The sequence below is a fragment of the Cyprinus carpio genome, chromosome A25 (assembly GCF_018340385.1).
Source record: "Cyprinus carpio isolate SPL01 chromosome A25, ASM1834038v1, whole genome shotgun sequence".
Taxonomy (NCBI): domain Eukaryota; kingdom Metazoa; phylum Chordata; class Actinopteri; order Cypriniformes; family Cyprinidae; genus Cyprinus; species Cyprinus carpio.
The window spans coordinates 13,643,258-13,662,862 of record NC_056596.1 but is presented as its reverse complement, the minus strand read 5'-3'; the positions used below and the strand labels follow the sequence as shown (position 1 = coordinate 13,662,862).

General features: G+C 37.7%; 2 protein-coding genes across 2 annotated transcripts; both read right to left on the bottom strand.

Annotated features, from left to right (window-relative positions):
• Positions 1-365: 365 nt before the first annotated feature.
• On the bottom strand, positions 366-9,978 carry LOC109050963 (very long-chain acyl-CoA synthetase-like). Its single transcript, XM_042715632.1, has 10 exons — positions 9,340-9,978; positions 5,091-5,300; positions 4,443-4,601; positions 4,223-4,347; positions 3,194-3,388; positions 3,023-3,113; positions 2,606-2,804; positions 2,432-2,529; positions 1,400-1,530; positions 366-1,299 (listed from the first exon to the last, which is right to left on the bottom strand). The coding sequence occupies exons 1-10, from the start codon at positions 9,812-9,814 to the stop codon at positions 1,123-1,125; spliced, it is 1,860 nt and encodes a 619-aa protein (XP_042571566.1). The 5' UTR covers positions 9,815-9,978; the 3' UTR covers positions 366-1,122.
• A 1,004-nt stretch (positions 9,979-10,982) lies between these two features.
• LOC109050962 (very long-chain acyl-CoA synthetase-like) lies at positions 10,983-17,787 on the bottom strand. The gene is made up of 10 exons (XM_042715633.1): positions 16,796-17,787; positions 15,351-15,560; positions 15,049-15,207; positions 13,987-14,108; positions 13,623-13,820; positions 13,437-13,527; positions 13,129-13,327; positions 12,440-12,537; positions 11,562-11,689; positions 10,983-11,456 (listed from the first exon to the last, which is right to left on the bottom strand). Exons 1-10 carry the CDS (start codon positions 17,259-17,261, stop codon positions 11,280-11,282), a joined length of 1,848 nt encoding a protein of 615 aa, XP_042571567.1. The 5' UTR covers positions 17,262-17,787; the 3' UTR covers positions 10,983-11,279.
• Positions 17,788-19,605: the final 1,818 nt, after the last annotated feature.

Here is a 19,605-nt window from a genome sequence, read left to right as displayed (position 1 = left end):
ACTTCAGAAGGGTCCGTGTTGGACCCTGACTTTATTTGTGATACTGTATTGTGTGCCCTGAAATGTATTTTTGTACTAATAGACAATTTATTAAGGCACATCAGTACGACTTTGTTTTGATATGACGACGCAGCTTCATCCCGGGTTTAGTTTCTTTTCTTAATGTGGCGACATTCTTTTTATTTTGTTTTTATTTCTTTGCAGCACATTTCTAAGTATTCAACTGTATTAATAAATTCCTTTTTAAAGTAAAAATGGCTTTCACTGTTTGACTAACGTGGTGTTGGACAATCTTGACGATTGTGAAATGGAAACGATGTCAATGACCCCTGTATTGGGTGCAGAAGGAAAGTGGTTCAGTTGGGTTTGTGGTTTTTAGAAATGTTTATTTTATGAGCTCAGAGGTTGATGGTAAGGGAGGTCATGAGTTTTGAACACTTGCCCTTTCACCTACTTAAAACAGATACTGCAGCTGATTAGAGTTGACGAGCTGACACAAGAGCATTGAGAAAACCAGCAGCCAGATTTCTTAAAAGCCATTGTGTCAGCAAAAGGACTTTTCAACCCATAAAGCAGTGGCTTTCAAATGGTTTGCGGCAAATGGTGACTCGGAACCACAATTAATTTACCAAAGTAAATAAAAATGCCACTTAAATTAAATTAATTTAAAATAAATTGAAATTTTAAATTGTCAAATTTTAATTTGAGTGACAAATTTGCGCCAAAATAAAATGATTTAAAAATAAAATGAGCCTTAAAAATAATTTTGCTATGATATTCACTGTTAGTTGCCGGTTTTTATTTGTATTTCACATTTTCTCTTCTCCATGACCCAGTTGAGAATCACTGCCTTGAAGGTTATTCTATTACATAAAGTATATTTAGTCTATCACAGTCTTATTAGAGTCTATTTAACTCTTTACAAGTTGAGATTATAAATGAACATTATTAAAAGGTTGCACACGTTTATGCACTTCATAAAGTACTAATGTAAAACAGTTGACTGTACCAGTCTGTAAAGTTTCAAATCATTCACTGTAATCACTTCCTTTCCCTGAGATTAGTGGGCAACTACTGGTTTGTAAATTTAAAAGTTGTACTGTTAGCTTATTCTATGGATTTTTACAGTTTAATGTCCTGCGACATGATCGACTTGTGAATTTCCGGAGAGAGTGGAATGTACTTCTTTTGCGTCAGGTCCAGAAAGTAAAGAGGATCTTGTATTACGTTTGGGTCAAAGCCCTCCTCCACCAGCTTCACTTTCTTCATCTTGAAAGTTCCTGTGACTTCCAAGGAGTTCTGAAAGACAAATTTGCCGTTGAAGAGTATCAGAGAATAAAGCTGATACTAGAAGAGGACGGCGTCTACCAGCAGGGTTCACGGAGGGAAGGCATAATACCTGAATTCGGATGAATCGAGGTCTGGCGTACACTGGAAGATAGTTTGCCAAAACACTGCATGTGTTGTTGCAGTCAAACTCTCTGCCCTCCTTCAGTTTCACAGCAGCCATTCCAATCCTTCCTTCATGACCTGAAGATACAAGACATTTTAATGAGGAAATCCAATTAACAACATCCTTTAACTTTTGAGAGTCAAGCAATTTATTGTTTTGGTGCCTCAAAACGGATAGTTCACCCAAAAATGAAAATTATGTCATTTACTCACTCCAAACCTGTACAGGTTTCTTTCTTTCTGTTGAACACAAAGAAAGATATTTTAAAGAATGTTGGTAACCAAACAGTTTCTAGTCCCCATTGACCTTCATAACATTTTTTTTCCATATTATGGAAGTCAATGGGAACCAAAACCATTTGGTTTCCAACATTCTTAAAAATATCTGCTTTTAATGTTCAGCAGAAGAAAGAAATTCATACAGGCTTGGAACAACTTGAGGGTGAGTAAATGACTCGGTGAACTATTCCTGTAATCATTCTATTAGCTTTAATTCCATTAAAAAAATGGCTTAACTGATTTAAATTTTTAACATTTCCTTATTTACAAGTAATTGAACTGATTTCAATCTCAAGCCGTACATCCTAAATGATTTTGGGTTCATTTTTTTAAGTAATTTTATAAGTAATGAATTGTGGCTCATCATAAACAGATTTGATCCAAAGTGTGAATCAGTGAATCGGATTTAAATTGCTAGAAAGATTCAAATAATACAGCCTTCCTGTAGCTCAAACCCAAAGCTGGGTTCAATCCCCAAGGAAATCAGCAACTTGAATGCATTATTAGTCGCTTTCGATAAAAACATCTGCTAAATGAATGTAATGATGATACTAAAATAAACTGGCTCATGAAGTGAATCATTAATTAATAAAACAGTGCAGACGTTCAAGAACCATCAGTGGAATACGCATCATGAAACCCATTCAATACCCAACCTCTTCCATTTCAAATCATGCTTATATGCAGATATAACATCCACCTTCAACTTTGACTCCATACACATTGGCCTCCTCGATGCAGTCCACCATCATCAGAATATCTGCCACCTCAGTTGTAGCCACATTCTCTCCTTTCCACCTGCAATTAACAAATGTTAATGCAATGCTTGAAACTCTCAAGTGTGCAAATGATGGTTCAGCTAAAGCTCTGCTACCTGAACGTGTCTCCAACTCGATCATGAAAGTAGACAAAGTTGTCGTGGTCGATCCTCAGCAGATCTCCGCTGTTGAAATACAAGTCTCCTTTCACAAACACATCACTGAGTCTCTTCTTCACCGTCTGCTGCTTGTTCCCAGCGTAACCGACAAAAGGGGTGTGTTTCGTGATTTTCCCAACCAGAAGGCCCACCTCATCTACACAACATTAATATCAACAATTGTAGGACTAAAGCTGCACGTGTAACATGCTCAGTGTTAAACATTAACTTTTTATGACAATGTTTTTAACAAAAGGTCAATGGGACTTCGAGTCCTCAAATACTAGCCTAAACAAACACCTCGTACTATCTTTACTGATAAATCAAGTTAACTATATCATAAAACCCACAAAATTAGCACCTGACTTGCTTTACCTTTTCCGACCGGGATACACAGACCCTCAGCGTTCCTCACCGGCTCTTCTTTCTCAATGTCAAACTTAATGATGGCAAAGGGGAAAAGCACCTGTGGAATACAATGGCAGTCAAGCTGACTTTGCACACAAATGCCTTTCTCAATGCTAAGAAATATGTATCGTCACTTACCTTGCTGAGAATATTGATACGCCCCACCACTCCGACTTTATCGGTGTAATTGATGAAGCCGACATTTCCTTCAGTGGCGGCATAGAGCTCTCGGACATGAATGCGTCCAAAACGGTTTAAGAACTCTTTCCAGACATCAGCTCGTACGCCATTTCCAATGGCAACCCTCACATTGTGATCTCGGTCATTGTCTTTCTGCAAAGAGAAAACACAACATCCTGGTTTGTGCTTTTGTCTTTGCACTGTCCCAAAGATTTCCAGACACTAGCTCTAGTGAGCTACCTTATTAGAGAGCATGCTAACAGTCATAAAACCTCACAAGTGACTAAATCGGATCACTTTACATAATGAGGCCACACAAATAGTGCTCCTGTTCACTGGAAGTTCCTATAGCTCAAATAGTAGCGCATCCTTAGCAACACCAAGGTTATGGGTTCGATTCCCAGGGAACGCATGATCTGATAAAATGCACTATATACTTCGAATGCAATGCAAAAAGCATCTGCTAAATGCGTAAATGTAGAAAACTCCTCCCATGCTTGATTCCAGTTGAGTTTCGTGTTAGCATGTTGCTAAGCTAACAGGCGCAGATGCATTCAACAAATTTTTACTGGTGAAATGGAGTCATACACAAATACTGAATGAAATGGTCAACTCTTAAGTGTTATGTTTTCTCTAACTGCCAGATTTTTGATTGCAATGCATTCTGGGATTGCCTTCTCAGCAAGTTTTAAGGTGCATTCACATTTACCATTTTTGGGCAACTTTTCGTGGCTGAAATCCAGTCATTTCAATAGGAATCCATGCAATCTAAAATTTGGCATCAGGGTGAAATATTAACCCCAATTGTGGCAATATGACTGCACTTATGGCAGTATAATTGTGCACTTATGGCAGTATAACAAGTCTTCATAACAGAAGTCTAGGCCGCTAACTAGGTTTTGGTACAGAGCAAACGACAGCTCAAAGCCCTAAAAACAAATTCTAAAGAGAAAAGCCCATCTCCACACAAGACATGTGCGCTTTTACCTTTTGCGTATTGCAGAGGTAGCGCAGTGTTTCACCAATGTACTGCATCACAGTTATGTTGTACTTCCTACAGTCATCCCAGAACTGAGAGGCGGAAAACTTTCTCCGCAGAACCACAGTGTTTCCTGAAGAAAACATTAAGATGTAAGCAGCACTATATAAAACCACCAGACAAGAGTTTCTAAATATAAAAAGTAGCATACAATATAATCCGTTATACCTCTTTCAATGGATCCGACAAGTCCGATGAGGAACCCGGCGCTGTGATACAGAGGCAGATTGATGTAGAATATGTCTTTAGATGTCACTCCACACACACCCTGGATGAACGACGAAGCCCAGACCCTCTCATGAGTCACATACGCTGCTTTAGGAAGACCTCCACGGACCAAAATACCAATGTTATTTAGGGATCCATATTATATGACTCATAAAGTGCTGTATATATAAATATATATATATATATCGGTGACTATACATCACTGTTCAAGTTTGGGATCAGTAAAATTTTTATTACTTTTTAAAGAAGACTCTTACGCTCATCAAGGCTGCATATTTTGAATAAGTGCTGTTCTTTTTTTAACTTTTTTTATTCATTAAAGAATCCTGAAAAAAGTATCACGGGTTCCATATATAGTATATTAAAATACAACACTGTTATTTAAAATTCTGTATTTTGGATCAAATAAATGCAGCCTTGATGAGAGTAAGAGTCTTCTTTAAAAAGTAATAAAAATCTTACTGATCCCAAACTTTTGAAGGGCAGTGTATATTTAGTATTAGCAGTATTGGCCTGCTTTGATATGCTATTCAGTGTAATATAACAATAAACTTCACATAATCCACTAAACGTGGCCTTGTCAGATACCTGTGGTGCCGGAAGTGTAGATATACAGTGCTGTAGTCCTGATATGGATGTTGGACCTGAGAGACGGGGACAGAGGCGTGTCTGAAGCTTTGGCGATGGCTTGACCGATACACTGAATGCCGTCTGTAGTGCACTCGTCTGACAGGAGGTATACGGTTATCCCCTTCTCTTTCAGTGCCGGCAATATCTCCTCAACAGCATCACGAAGCTCTGCGAGAAGAACACTTCACTGCAAAACTCTCCAGAAACTGACACATGATTTTCAATATATCGGATTTAAACCAAATCTCTGTTAACATTAACAAAAACAGTTTCTGATATCACGCATACGTCTGCTCCCAAAGAAGCAGGCCTGTTTTCACATGCACAGCACGTGCTGGAGTCCTCTAGAACAGTGTTTCTCAAACCTTTGTCTTATGTACCCCTTAAACCCATAAGTGGGGCTCAAGTACTGCTTCGTTATGTGCTCATTTTCTCATATTCACCGGATAATATTTTAAATTTGGAAGTTAGCTATTTCCTATGAATATGCTAGACTTATAAGTAAATAACCAGAGGATTAAAGTGCAGTAAATGGTAAAGCTATTTTAGGCTACAGACCTCTGTTTACAGTAATTTATTATTAAAGTATTTTTAAATTTAAAAGATTACGCATACCTGTTTGTAACATCAATAAGTATAACAGACTGTTTTTGTACAGCTAAAATAACTGGAAGTGAGTGATACTGGAAGCCTCGCACATTAATGGACGCGCGCACGCTAAAATAAAGCAAATAATGGATACCAGTTACCGTTATTACGATTTATTTAATAAGTTATTTTTGCGAGGGGGGAGTGGGAAGGGGGCAAACTGCCTGGAAGTTCTGCCTTCTGATTGGTTTAAAATCTACAAAAAATCAACAATTAAGCGAAACACCTGGGGCCCATTTCAATAAGGCGGTTTAACCAAACAGTGCGTTTCAAACGGGATATATCGCCCTCCGAAGGGCACTTCGGAGTAAAAACAATCATGGCCACCATTTTGAAGGATCGTTCCAAACTGAAGTGCTCAAAACTGGCCACTTCAAAGGGCCAGTCGGAATGAAGGATTTAGAAGGGTACAACTGATGGGCACTTCGGGCTCCCATGATTCTTTGAGCAGATTCTTTGCATGATGACGCCGCCTCCGTGTGGGCACGTGATGATGACGCAGAAGGGCACGTCAAGAAACAGTTGTTTGGTCCCCTACACCCTTCAACCTTTCGAAGCTCTAACTCCAGAGGAAAAACCCTTTTAACGGTTTAGGGCATAGGGAGGAGCCCTTCCGAATGGAACACAGGGAAAGTCCCTTTAAGACGAGTCATTTCACTCGGCAGCCATCTTTGAAATGCTTCACGGGGATCATCAAAGTGCAGCTCTTATCTCTTTCAACAGGGAAACATCAAATTCTCCAAAACTGTTCGCTAAGCTTACGATTGAATTTCAGTGTGAATGAATGAATGAATGAGGTATTTTATTATGGGGAGAGGTTAGTATGAAATGTGGTTAAATATGGAGAAAGATTAGTCTCAAATATAATTCACGCATCACATGCATGAAACCTAATTCACGTACACACACAAAAAAATTCATGTGCGTAAAAAAAAAAAAAATATTCACAAAAAGCAAATTCACATGCGCAAAATAAAATTATATATTCATAAAATACATTTCACAAATGCAAAAAACAATTCGTAGATATACAACTGTGCACAAAAACCTTTGAATGTTTAAAATGTACGAGTGTCTGAATGTACAAATCGTCATTTACTACGAATCCACTCGGATTTTTGTGTGTGTGTTTTTGAGACTTTCCTGGCAGAGCTCTCTTCCCACGTGGGTCTGTCGTACTCTTTAGCCAATCAGATGCGAGCTTACCATTCAACCAATCATATCATAAGCCACTGAGAGTGCATTCAAGGAGCACGATTCTGCGCACCTTTTGCGCAATATGGATTAATTAGAACGGAAATTAAGCCTTTACAATCAGTAATCCCATAGACAGTAAAAGAAATGGACACAGCGACCCAATTGGAACTCAATTGAGACAAGTGAAGCCCATTTTTAGCGATTTTTAGAACTTCCGTTTCTGACGGGCAGAACTAAGCTTGATGACGTCAGCAACCTGACAGATGTAAATCTTCTAGTAGCTGTGCGTGCAAACTGCCATCGTTAATCTTGCAGAGACGGCGAACTTGAGCGGGGAGTTCTTTGGCGTGAGTGAGCAGGAGTAAGTATTCTGATTAATTATTTTGTATAGTATTTTAAAATGTAACGCCAGGGCTTCTATGGGCTTCTCTCTTGACGTCTCCCCGATTGCCTGCGAGCTTCTGATGCACTCTCGGTGGCTTATTATATGATTGGTTGAATGGTAAGCTCGCATCTGATTGGCTAAAGAGTACGACAGACCCACGTGGGAAGAGAGCTCTGCCAGGAAAGTCTCAAAAACACACACACACAAATCCGAGTGGATTCGTAGTGAATGACGATTTGTACATTCAGACACTCGTACATTTTAAACATTCAAAGGTTTTTGTGCACAGTTTACCCACGTGCGAATTGTGTTTTGCATTTGTGAAATGTATTTTATGAATATATAATTTTATTTTGCGCATGTGAATTGCTTTTTGTGAATGTATATATTTTTTCAAGCACATGAATTTTTTTTTGTGTGTACGTGAATTTCATGCATGTGAAATTGTCTACGCATGTGTGAATCGTGTTTTTTGCGTGAATTATATTTGAGACTAATCTGTCTCCATATTTAAACATCGTTTACGCTTTAAAAAGGGGGAGGAGTCCGAAAGTAACTCTGGGTTTAAGAAGAGAACCTGCTCCCGACCAGGTTAGGTTCACACTCACAGAGTAAGTTACCATGGTAACTGACTCTCTTTGGTATAAGTTACCTCTCTTTCAGAAACTGGCTTGACTTACCCTGCTTTCTCGGGTTTGACAAACCTTCCATTCTGAAATGGAAAACTCAGAGTTTCCCACATTTCAGGGTTAAAATACTCCGAGTTAAAGGGATACTCCATCCCAAAATGAAATTTTTGTCATTAATCACTTACCCCCATGTCGTTCCAAACCCGTAAAAGCTTTGTTCATCTTCGGAACACAATTTAAGATATTTTGGATGAAAACAGGGAGGCTTGAGACTGTACCATAGACTGCCAAATAAATAACAGTGTCAAGGTCCAGGAAAGTATAAAAGCATCGTCAGAATACTCCATCTGCCATCAGTGATTCAACCGTAACGTTATGAAGCGACGAGAATACTTTTTGTACACGAAGAAAATAAAAATAACAACTTTATTCAACAATTCCTCTCCTCTGTGTCTCTCCAAATCTGAGCAGTATGCAGGCGCCGTATGCTCTTCTGTGTCAGCCGCGCTGCTCTGATGTGCTGTTTGCTTTCAAACCAAAGCATAAATACACAAAAAAAAAAACGTATTCTAATGTCGCGGCTGATACAGAAGAGCGTAAGCTCTAATTGTTGAATAAAGTCGTTATTTTTGTTTTCTTCCCTTACAAAAAGTGTTCCCGTCGCTTCATAACGTTACGGTTGAATCACGGATGGCAGATGGAGTATTCTGACGATGACTTTCATACTTTCCTGGACCTTGACACTATTATTTATTTGGCAGTCTATGGGACAGTCTCAAGCCTCCCGGTTTTCATCCAAAAATATCTTAAATTGTGTTCTGAAGACGAACAGAGCTTTTACGGGTTTGGAACGACATGAGGGTAAGTGATTAATGACAAAATTTTAATTTTGCGGTGGAGTATCCATTTAACTTAACCTTCTTTCTGAAACGGGCCTCTGGTCATATCGCTGCGCGCAGGAACTATATCTTGTAGCGGAAGGATACCAGTTAATCAATTTACTAAATAACATGCTTTTTCATTATTACATTTTTCTATTTTTACCCTTAATACTTTTTACATAGAGTAACCATTTATATAAGAAATAATATAGCTGAAACCCTGCTAGATGCAACGAATATAGTCAGTAATTAACACACTGCACCTAACAACCCCCTTTTTAATTGTGACTATATTCGTAATATAGCCTAAAACGACCTCTTCTACTTCATTGCGTAAGTAACTATCTTTTGACAGTCCCACTTTTAAAAGTCATAATTTCTGTTTTACATGTTTAAGAAAGCAAACTATTTATCAGAAGTATGCACGCATGTGCTATGTGCAAGCTGACAGTGCGTATAAATCTCACCGGCAGCTGCGATGAGCACGCTCGCGCCGCAGCAGGAGAAGCAGTGAAGCAGTGATTTGGATCTGATGTTGAAGTTCAGGAGTGCTGCGGGACAGCCGAGCTTCGCCAGGCCGAGCCAGGTCCACACGAAGCGGGGCTCGTTGCCCAGAAACAGCGCGACCGTGTCTCCTTCTCTGAGCCCAGCCTCCGAGCGCAGCGCGTTCGCTACTTTGTTACTCTCCTTATCCACCTCCTCATAAGAGTGAGTCTTCCCCTCGAAATGAATGAACACTTTTCCTGGGTGTTTCTTCACCGCGTCCAAAAAGCAGTCCACAATACTATAGAATGGAGTTTTCTTTGTGTATACAATTAATCGGATCCCGCGTCCAAGAGCCCTGTACATATACACGCAGTCCTGGAAAAAATACGGGAAGAAAGTTTTCAACAGCGCGGGAAGCAGAGCCAAGCCCGCGAGGACAGTGATCCACACATACATGTTTACTAGAGTTTGGAAAACACTGGGGTTTTGAGATCAACTATATGCCATAGCCTGACACCACTTCCACAGTCTTAAAATTCATGGGCCACATTCTCGAAATACAAGTTCAGCCCTTTTGGGGCTCCAGAGAGAGATATTTTATCATTCTGATCCACCCCCGACTCAAGAGCCTTGTCGGGTTGCCAGATCCTTAATTAAAGCGGTGCCTTGTTTACACAGGCTCTTAATATGAGAAATACATTCAAATATTTAACTGTGATTTGTGGTTATGTTGTAGGTTTTTAACATTTTTAAAAGGAAATGATGCTGAATTTGTTTCTGCAGACATTGCTCGTAATTTCATTTGTGTGTGTGTGTGTGTGTGTGTGTGTGAAAATTGCATTTTGCTAAAATGTTTTCATGTTACCTCTGATAAATATCTTTTAAGAGTATCATCTTCCAATCAAAGATTTTAGATTTGTTGACAATTGTGTTGAGGGGACAAATTACAATTTTGTTCATTTCTTTGTCGCCACAGTTGTACACTAAACTCAACTCAGTTCCAACTCGTTACATTTTTTTATTTTATTATTTTTACACAAAATAAAATACAATTTTAAAACATATTTTGGGCTCCCCAGTTTACAGTAGTTAAGCACTGAGCTGGGGGGAAATCTTTACTGTGTTCATGTTTAATTCCACTCAGTGGCACTAAATAATTATATGTTTGTTTGTTTGTTTCTTCCTTAACGCCAATCCAGCATCTATGGCTATATTCATGGCAAGAACCAGTTAATCCATACACACATCTTGTCTTACACACACATCAAGGGACAATTTAAAATGTTCAGTTAACCTAACCTTCATGTCTTTGGGCTGTGGGAGGAAATAATATTATATATATATATATATATATATATATATATATATATATATATATAGTAATTAAATCTTCCAATCAAATTGTTATAGAAAAAAAAAAAAGATATTTAGTGCAGGAGTATTTTAGACTCACAATATGGCAACCCTCATCCAACTCAGCCTTTGAGACTTGAGCTAGGGAGGGTTTCTCTGGGAACCAATCATCTTACAGCAAACTCTTACGAAATTATTGGTTCACTGCAGACTACAGGCTACAGGGGAGAGTACCAAATTCTTAGAGAGACTTTTCAAACCGACAATGAAGTACTTTTAAAAAAAAAATGTATTGTCTTTTTAAACAATATTGCCAAATAATAGTATGATACACAATAAAAAAAAAATTAAAAAAAAACTTGTGAAAGGATCTTCTAAAATATGCACTATAAGCAAAATAACATCTCTTGCACCACAATTTGTTGAATTTACAATTGTCACCCATACATTTTTGGGTGTTATTTGTGATCTCTGGACATTTATCTTGAAAATGTACATTTAGAATCAGGAACAAATAAAAGATCAGATTTTTGCGTTATAAATTATAACAAAGAACAAATGCTGCTCTTCACAATCTGAAGCGACCGTCCAGTATCGACTGATATGTGTCACGTGTCAGAGGTCTGTAGCTTTTCACCGTCTCATCTAAAACAAACAGAGGGTCTGTGATTACAGCAGGGTTGAAGCCCTCCTCTACCAGCTTCCCTTTCAGCTGTTTGAAGGTGCAAGTCACAGCCAAACAATCCTGCAATCAGAAATCCTTTAACTTATTTGAGAAATATGAAAGAGTACATAAATATTTTAATTCTACCAAGGGATCATGTATTCAGAAAGAGCATTATGACGTTACCTGAATCCTTATGAAACGTGGTCTGGCATAAGAGGGGAGGTAAGTGGTCACATGACTAAAATGACTTCCGAATTTTTCACTGCCACAGTTTAGTATGATGGTAGCCATTCCTGTCCTCCCCTCATACCCCAAATTAAAAAAACATATAACAATATGGGTGTGAATATCAGCTGGATGGTTTAAAGGGATAGTTAACCCAAAAATGAAAATTTGCTGAAAATTTATGCACCCCAAGGCCATCCGAGATGCAGACAAGTTTGTTTCCTTATCTGAACCTAGAGATTCTGAGAAATGTAGCATTACATCACTTGCTAGCAGTGGATCCTCTGCAGTGAATGGGTGCCGTCAAAATGAGAGTCCAAACAGCTGATCCAGTAAAAAAGTCCATCCTATGTTGTCCTCTTACATCAAAATCCACCTACTGTACATATTTGTTTTAGATCCGTTTGGACTGTTTTCATTAGTAAACGGTGCATGATCTGTGCATATTTCTCTCCTGATTCAGACGAGATGACTTTTTCACTGGAGGAAGCAATATTATGGATAGAGAACTCAGTAAAAAAAGTGTTAATGGATTTGTTTCTTACAAACATGCAGCTTTTTATTTCATAAGACATTAGCTGATGGACTGGAGCCTTGTGGATTACTTGTAGATTACAGTGATGTTTTTATCAGCTGTTTGGATTCTCATTCTGACGGCACCCATTCACTGCAGAGCATCCACTGCTGAGCAATTGATGTAATGCTACATTTCTCCAAATCTGTTCCCATGAAGAAACAAACTCATCTACATCTTTGATGTTCTGAGGACGAGTAAATTTTCAGCAAATTGAAATTTCTGCATGAACTGTTTTAAAAGGAGTAAAATAGCATCAAACCTGAAACCGTAACGCCGTATGTGTTTGCTTCCTCAATACTCGTTGCCATAGTCAGGATGTCAGACACTTCATTCGTGGAAACATTTTCCCCTTTCCACCTGAGATGAAGAGGACCATGCATTTATGATTTGGCTATCTGATTGTAATGTTAAAGCTGTAACTTCTGCATTAAAAAAAATAGAGCAGTAGCGTTGTTCAATTCTAAAAGTTTTGGAATCACCTTCGATTCTGATTCCTGGTTCTGGAATCAATGTGGTTTTCAAATCTTTTATTTATTTTTAACATTAGACAAACATGTTCACTAAACCTTGCTCTGGCTACTCAAATTACTGTAATGGCTTACATCCTTATAGTATTCATCCTAATATTCACTGATTATTAGACACCTAGAACAAATGTGTTTGTGCATCAGTGTCTGTATTGCATGTTTTATTTCATTGTAGGAAACTTGTCTAAGATGGAAATAAATTGGACTTCTCATCAGTATTGAAAGAGTATTGAGCGACTGAGAGGCATATTAATGATTAGCTCTGCTGAACTATTAAAGAGGAGTCCAATCCCTTTGATGGAGTCTATTCCAACCTTTGGAATTTAAATGAAGTGCAACCTTTCCCAATGCCTTAAAATCGAACATTTTTGCAATCGATTCCCAGCCCTGTAGAACAACTATTTTAATGGCATTTCTTCACCTAAAAGTGTCGCCCACCCGATCCTGGAAGTAGATGAAGTTTTCGTGGTCGGTCCTGAACAGATCTCCAGAGTTGAAGTAAACATCTCCCTTCTCAAACACATTGTAGAGTTTCTTCTTCTCTGTCTGTTTGGGATCCCTGGCATATCCAGCAAATTGGGCCTTCTGGGTAATCTTTGATACTAGTAGGCCTGTCTCCCCTGTATAACAATCAATGACACGTTCTTCGAAGTAAAAATCAAAATATTTTGCTTTATTAATCTATTGTATGCATACAAACATGCTTGCTCAGAAGAACATTTAACTTGCCTTTAGCTACTTCTATGCAAAATCCATCTGCGTTTCTCACAGGCTCGTCGTGTTCTTGGTCAAACTTAACCAATGCATATGGATAGAGTTTCTGAAACAACATGTTCAGACAATTTCAAGCTCTCATTTCTCTATTTCTGATTTTTCTAACTTGATGAATTGCAAGTAAAAGAGTAACGAATCTACCTTATGAAAAAAATTCACTCTACCGATGGCCCCCATTTTCCCAGCGTAGTTCAAAAAGCCCAAGGTTCCTTCAGTTGAGCCGTAAAACTCTTTGATGTCAATGTTGCCGAATCTGCTTATGAACGTCCTCCACACCTCTGGTCTGATCCCGTTCCCAATGGCCATTCTAACGTTGTGTACTTGGTCGCTAACACGCTTGTAAGAACGAGAGAACCCAATGAGAAAACAGCCTAATATGTACAGCAAACAGAGTGGAGAGTGGGTAGATATCTGGTTTGTAAGAACGAGAGAACCCGTGCATTTCAGATTACATAGCTGCATTGGCTAAAATGTGTCACCAACAAAACTGTGCATTCATATACAGTGGTGTATTGCAGAGGTAGCGCATTGTTTCTCCAATATACTGTATCACAGTCACATTATATTTTCTGCAGTCATCCCAGAACTGAGAGGAAGAAAACTTGCTCTTCAAGACAACAGTGGCTCCTGAATACAAAACAAACCAAAGCATAAACCAAAGGGGAAAAAGCCAAAACCCATGAAAGCATGTACACATGCATAAAAAAGTGAAGTGACGCGACATACAGCCAAGTATGGTGACCCATACTCAGAATTCGTGCTCTGCATTTAACCCATCCAAAGTGCACACACACAGCAGTGAACACACACAAACAGCGTGAACATTTTATGCTGCGGCGCCCGGGGAGCAGTTGGGGGTTTGGTGCTTTGCTCAAGGGCACCTCAGTCATGGTATTGCCCAAGACTCGAACCCACAACCTTAGGGTTAGGAGTCAAACTCTCTAACCACTAGGCCACGACTTCCCCCAAATCAAAGCAAAGCAGAACAAAACAAAACGAAAGTCAGAATCATGAAAGCACATACAAAACAAATCAACATCTATGAAAGCACATACAAAAAAACAAAACAAAACAAATCAACATCTATGAAAGCACATACAAAAAAACTAAACAAAACAAATCAACATCTATGAAAGCACATACAAAAAAACAAAAAACAAATCAACATCTATGAAAGCACATACAAAAAAACATCTATGAAAGCACATACAAAAAAACAAAACAACACAAAATATACTGTATGTGTGTATATTTATTATGTATATATAAATACAAACACATGCATGTATATATTTAAGGAAAATGTTATGTTTATATATTAAATATATAATATAAAATATAATAAATATATAAATGTATATACATGTAAATATTTTCAAAATATATACTGTATGTGTGTGTATTTATATATACATAATAAATATACACAGTACACATAATATACACATATATTATGTGAACAAAAACTTATTTTGGATGATTAATAGTTTGACAGCACTAAAATAAAAAAATTAAATAAAAAAATACATTTTGGATTACAAAATACAAAAGAAAAAAAAACTCCCACCTCTTTCAATAGCACCACCGAATCCAATAGCAAAGCCTGCACTGTGATACAAGGGAAGGCAGATGTACACCACATCATCAGACTTCACACCGCAGATGGAAAAAAGAGAGGCTATGGCCCACAACCTCAGCTGAGCAATCACGGCTGCCTTAGGAAGACCTGCAGGGGGCACGGCTCATGAAATGCTTATTAATTACAGATTTGTCATTTTACTGACATTTTTATGTATTCTCTCTGGTGCAAAATCATCTGCAGTCAAAAACAGAGTACAGTAACACCTCAGTCGATGAATCCAGTGTTACCTGTCGTGCCTGATGTGTAGATGTACACCGCTGGGCTGCTCAAGGTGATGTTGGCCCTCAGGTCTGCAGGAATGGGCTCATCTGAGGCCTGTGCAATCTTGTCTGTAAGACTCTCCAGTCCCTCGGTGGTCACATGGTCAGTCAGTATATAGACAGAGATTCCCTGCTCTCTCAGAGCGGGCAGCACCTCCTCAACAGCATCCTGCAATTCTACACGAGGGGTTTGCATTACATTAGGTGTGCTTTACACAATTTTAATGCACAGCTTAGAGGCAAAGAATGATGGACGCATGTATCTGCCATGGGATAAATAAAAAATGTAATTGCACCTTATCTCAATTCTGTCTTTTATCTCACAATTCAGTTTATATCTCACAGATCAGAGATATTTTTTCTGAATTGCAAGATAAAACTCAGAATTGTGAGATACTAACTCAGAATTACGTGATGTTAATTCAGAATTACAAGAAAAAGTCTGAATTGTTCGCTATAAACTCACAACTGCGAGAAATAAAGCAAGAATTGCAAGAAATAAAATTTCAATTCTGAGATAAAAATAGAATTGCAAGATAGATTTTAAAACAACTTGCAATTCTGAGGAAAAAAAGTCAATTGCCAGATCTTAACTTGCATTTGCGAGATATAAATGCGCAATTCTGAAAAAAATAAAATAAAATAGAATTACGAAATAAGATTTTATTTTTTTATTCTGTGACCAAAAACAACAAAACAAAACAAAAACATACAAATAAATAATTAAAAAACAACTGGACCTTTTTTTTTTTTTACCCAAAATTATGCAACTATCTGGCTAAGACCCCGACCAAACAGAACGTGTTTTTCGTGTTTTTCAGGTTTTTCAGGCATAAACGGTGCGCAAAACGCCCACTGCCAATAGAATTTAAAGATCAATTTAAAGAAGGGAACTCTCGCTGCAAAAAAACACATTCTGTCCGATAGGGGCCAACTCCAATATGATCAAAAAAAAAAAAAAAAAAAAAAAAAAAAAAAAAAAAACTCTAATTTTCTTCTTAAGAAAAAAAAAAGCTCTTAGAGAAAAGATTAGAACTTCTTAAGAATTTTCACGAACTGCACTTAAAAGTAATTCCAAGACGTTCGTAAGAATGTTTGTTCCTAAGAAATCTCACACCCTCTTTTTTTTTTTTTTTTTTTTGAATAGGCTAAACAAAGTGTTGAGTTTCAAATTACTTGTAAAAGGCATCTCAGGACACACTGCAATAACTTAACCGAGAAACATATACAGACATTTGGTCACTATAGTTCATTTCATCTGTGTTAATAAATGTTAATAACAGTGTTGTTGAGACAGACTGCACGAGGACATCACAGACACTATGTCAACAGCTTTACAGTGAATACAGTTACTACATCAAGCACTGATTGCATCTGCCAAATAAAACCTTGACCTGTCAGAGTCACAGTACCTGCACCGGCTATCAGTACAGTGGCCCCACAGCAGCTGAAGCAGTGCAGAAGTGATTTGGATCGGATGTTATGATTAAGAAGAGCAGCAGAACATCCGATCTTGGCCAAAGCCAACCACATCCACAAGAACACGGGCTCATTTCCGAGCAGAAGCGCGACCGTGTCTCCTTCATGAAGATCCGCGTGCTTCAACAAACTCCTCGCGATCTTATTACTCTGTTTATCCGTCTGCGCATACGAGTATGTTTCATCCTGGAACCGAATGAACGCTTTGCGTGGGTTCTTCCGAACAGAATCCAAGAATCGATCCAGTAAGGTATAGGGAGGTTTGGATTTGAGATATTTAGTCGTACGATATATAGCTATCGCTATCCGACGCGCGTATGTGGCCTCTTTGATAAAGTAAGGATAACGGAATCTTAATGCAAATAAAAGTAAAATCGCACTTACAATAAACCAAAACATTATGAGATCCGATTCCTTTCCACTAAACCTACTTTCTAAAAGAGCGCCGCATTTAGTTATAAAGTGTAGTGTAGGCGGTGCTTCGTTTCGTGGGAATGCACACAGACTGGAGCAGATAACTTAGTTATGAAATGAAGCGAAATTGACGAATATAAACTACAACACTGTAAACACGCAGACAACCCTGTTGGCATATTATTTCTCTTTTAAAGTAATTAGTAATGCTGCACTCTATTATGAAATCAGCCGGCTATCATCCAGTGTTGATTTTTCCCCTCGTGTCTCGCAGAAAATCCTAGGAACACAAACAATGAATGTTAGCCAGAATTCAACACTGTTGAGAAATGTCCTAGCGTTTCTCGTGAGGGGAACGGCACGTGTCGATAAATCATGACAGAACTGTCCATTTCCCCACTATAATTTCAACCCTGTTGTGTTGTAGTACGTGATGTTTGTAGATATATCACCACATGAAAGAAAAAGGTTATATTTATACCTGCATATATATTATATGCATTTACCATAATTTCATTTAACTACTCTACAAATTATATTGTAATAATAGCAACTTTTTTTCAAGAAAGATATTATTTCAAGAAAATCTTAAAGGGATAGTTCACCCAAAAATGAAAATGTGGTGTTTATCTGCTTACCCCCAGGGCATCAAGATGTAGGTGTGTTCAGTAGAACACAAACAGAGATTTTTAACTCAAACTGTTGCAGTCTGTCAGTCATATAATGTAAGTGGATGGGAATCATGGCTTTGAGAGTTAAAAAAAAAAAAAAAAACATACATACATAAAACCAAATTAAACCCTGTGGCTCGTGACCATCCACTGATGTGTAAAGACATTAAATGATCGGTCTGTGCAAGAAACTGTACAGAATTTATATAGTTTTTTACCTCTGATTTTCACTACATTTGAAACAACGAACTTGAGCACATAAAAGACACAATATGTGAACGGCCCATTATTCTCGCCACCTATCTCTCAAATGGACCATTGACACTCCTAATTGAGATTGTAGACAGAGCGTCAGTTGTCCATTTGAGAGATAAGTGGCGGTAATGCACTTATATCTGCCGTAAAGCTAGAAGACGATGCGAACGCGCTCAGGACAGTTCAGACATTGCGGTGAATCAGAGGTAAAAAACCCCGATATAAATACGGTTCAGTTTCTTGCACAGAGCGATCTTTTCGTGCCTTTACACATCAATGTATCATCACGAGCCGCAGTTTGTAATTTGAATTTGTTTGTGCATGATTTTTTTTACTCTCATAGATGTTGTTACCATTGCCATGCATTATATGACTGACAGACTGCAACAGTTTGAGTTAAAAATCTCTGTTTGTGTTCTACTGAAGAAACAAAGTCACCTACATCTTGTTACGATGGGGGTAAGCAGATAAACATCACATTTTCATTTTTGGGTGAACTATCCCTTTAAGTATTTTTTTAAAATCACATTATCCTATGTATGTTTTTCAAGGTAACACGCTTACTAAAAAATACCTGGTAAGACTCTTTTACAGTGTAATTTTTACACATTACATATACTTACTATATTAATAACAGTAAATTATGCATATTTACAAGAAACTTACCGTAAAACCAAACCCTAACTCTATAGTAAATGCATGTTAATTAATATTAGTCCATACTTATGAGTAATTACACCGTAACATGACTTCATTTCTTCCTGGGAAACAAAAATATTAGACAGAATATTACAGCCTGTCACCATTCAACCTTCTTCAGCAAAGTCACACGAGATTAGAACCACATGAGGGTGAATAAACTATGACCCAGTTGCCCAATTTCCCTTCAAAAAGTCAACCATTTACCATGGATTTTGTTTCCTAAAAATTACAACAGAAAAGAGTTTATTTCTGAAAAAAATAAAAATAGCATTTATTTTGAGTACTGTAGTTTTAAAACATGTCAGCCCTGTTACCTTTATCCCAGCCTATATAATATGTATAAATTTAGCTTAAAATGGCATGATGTTAATGGAATAGAATGTTAATGTCAATATAATTTATTTACACTAAAAAACATAATTTTCCTGATATTTCACGTTATTTATAGTATAGTGTACATATCAAGAGTGTATATCTGATACACTATTTGTCTTAAACTTAAAATTTTACCAAAATACATTATTAAAAACAACCTCATCTAACCAAAAAAGTTTACTAATCATTTCATAATTCATAAGTTAACCCAGGCTACGTATAACAATAATCTCTGACCTCGTCTTATCTGCCAGTGGACTTTGATTGGAGGCACAGAAACAGTCTGAATAAACTGCAGTCAAGTGTCTGGAATGTAAGATGATGAT